This window comes from Watersipora subatra, chromosome 10 (genome assembly GCF_963576615.1).
Source record: "Watersipora subatra chromosome 10, tzWatSuba1.1, whole genome shotgun sequence".
NCBI classification, from domain to species: Eukaryota; Metazoa; Bryozoa; class Gymnolaemata; order Cheilostomatida; family Watersiporidae; genus Watersipora; species Watersipora subatra.
Window position 1 is genome coordinate 35,678,012 of NC_088717.1, and position 1,851 is coordinate 35,679,862.

The following is a 1,851-nucleotide window of genomic DNA, read 5'->3' on the forward strand; positions in this document are numbered from 1 at the left end:
GTATTAAAATAAACAAAAGTCATTACAAAAACCATTGTTATTGAAACAGAACTAATAGCAGTTTTCAATTCACAGTCCATCAAGGCGCAGAAAACTCGTGGTTTTCCAAGAAACCTCACTAAGATCTGTTGGGAACCTTAGCTTGAGCGTTGATCTGGCGGTTCCACCCGCCATTATGGGGCCGGGAAGACATCTGGATATATCGTCCTGCTTGACAATGTCGGACTCCTCTGGAAGAATGAAGCCTTCTCCACTTCTTTTGTAGTATGTCACCATAATATCGCCATTCTCGCCTATATCATCAACCCTTGCGACAAAAAAGTTGGATCTGCTCTTTTTAATGTACTTCACAACGACATATCCGCCCTTAACAATCTGCTCATGTTCGTGTATTTCGTCCTCCCCGGCACTCTCATCATCTGATTCCACTGGTACTGCCATTTCTTGTTCCTCAGCATCGCTGTCATCTGAATCTACCTGGATCTTTCGTCTTTTTTTGGCTTCTTCGCTGCAGATTTGTTTTTCTATTCAATATGATTCTTAACTGGGGTATCTGTCAACACCAAGCTTTGTCCTTTTTTCCTTCCCTTGCTGGTTTGCTTTCGGGCATCTGCCTTTGGATAAGGGCGTAAGGCAGATGGCGGAGTAGTTTGTTTTGACTTGGAAAGATCCTCACCCTTGATGTAGATGGGCTTGAATTAGTGCTTGTTACCAGTTGAATAGTCTTTGACTGAGGAGTGATAGATTGAAGAGGTAGTGGAATATTTTGTGCAGCTTGAGTAGTGGCAGCTGCTGCCTGTGCAGTGGCAGCCGCAGCTTGAGCAGTAGCAGCAGCGGTATGAGCAGTAGCAACTGCAGCAGCAGTGGTGGCATCGACAGAGCAAAGTGGAGCAGCGGTAGCTGGCAGGGTGCAAGATTGGGCATCACAAGAGTTGGGAGCTTGATCCAATGTCGCAGCGATTGGTCGGTCTGTCACGTACGATGGTAAGAAATCATTGTCAGAAAGTGCATCATCGTTCAGTGGGCACAGTCCTGTTTTGTTAAACCCTGCGCGAATGTTTTCGGGATTAACGTCCCGTGTGATCGCTGTTGCGGAGAGCTCCCCAACCTGATAGATGGATATAGTTTTTCCGTGGTTAGACAGTTGCCAGTTGTTTAGGGCGTGATTGTAGTAAGTTTTGAATAGGCTATATACAACAACATCTAATGGCTGTAGTTTGTGGGTTGTGTGGGACGGAAACTTCAGGAGGATTACACCGCTATCCTTTGCCATATTTATAGCGGGGATGGACAGATGGCTGCTATGATTGTCCATCAGGAGTAGCACTGGATCTTCCTGAGAGGGTTTTGTGTGACTAATGAAGTGGCCCATCCATCGATCAAAGTTGGCATCAGTCATCCATCCTGAGTCGTGAAACAAGCCGAGTGAACCTGGTATTGTACCACGCATGTATGTCTCAATGTTTCGGTTGGTCTTCCGTGGCCACACATATGTAGGAGGAATACTGTTACCGCTTCCACGGATACAACAAATGCAAGTGGTCAGAATACCTCACTCCGCAGAGGTTGTTTGGCACACCTGCTTCACACCTTTCTCCGCGATTATCTTCGGTGGTACTTGTACAGTAGTGATGCCCGTCTCATCCATGTTGTAGATGCGAGCCGCAGGGAATTTGTGTTTTTGCATCAACCCTGCATAGACAAAAAATAAAATCAAATTTGAGACGGGTTATTTCCAAATTCTCTCAGTAAAATCAAAGACAAAGATAGTAGGCCTACAACAACGTATCCGAATCTGTCAAACAAAACCTGGGGCAAGTTGATCTCGTTGATATACCTTCCAATACCTAT

At 45.4% G+C, this 1,851-nt stretch overlaps 1 protein-coding gene across 1 annotated transcript; it reads right to left on the minus strand.

Annotated features, from left to right (window-relative positions):
- Positions 1–556: 556 nt before the first annotated feature.
- LOC137407003 (uncharacterized) lies at positions 557–1,450 on the minus strand. Its single transcript, XM_068093604.1, has one exon. It carries the CDS (start codon positions 1,448–1,450, stop codon positions 557–559), a length of 894 nt encoding a protein of 297 aa, XP_067949705.1.
- Positions 1,451–1,851: the final 401 nt, after the last annotated feature.

What these genes read in the sequence shown, in the direction of transcription:
- LOC137407003 (XM_068093604.1), bottom strand. Translation starts at nt 1,450, where the DNA reads ATGCGTGGTACAATACCAGGTTCACTCGGCTTGTTTCACGACTCAGGA.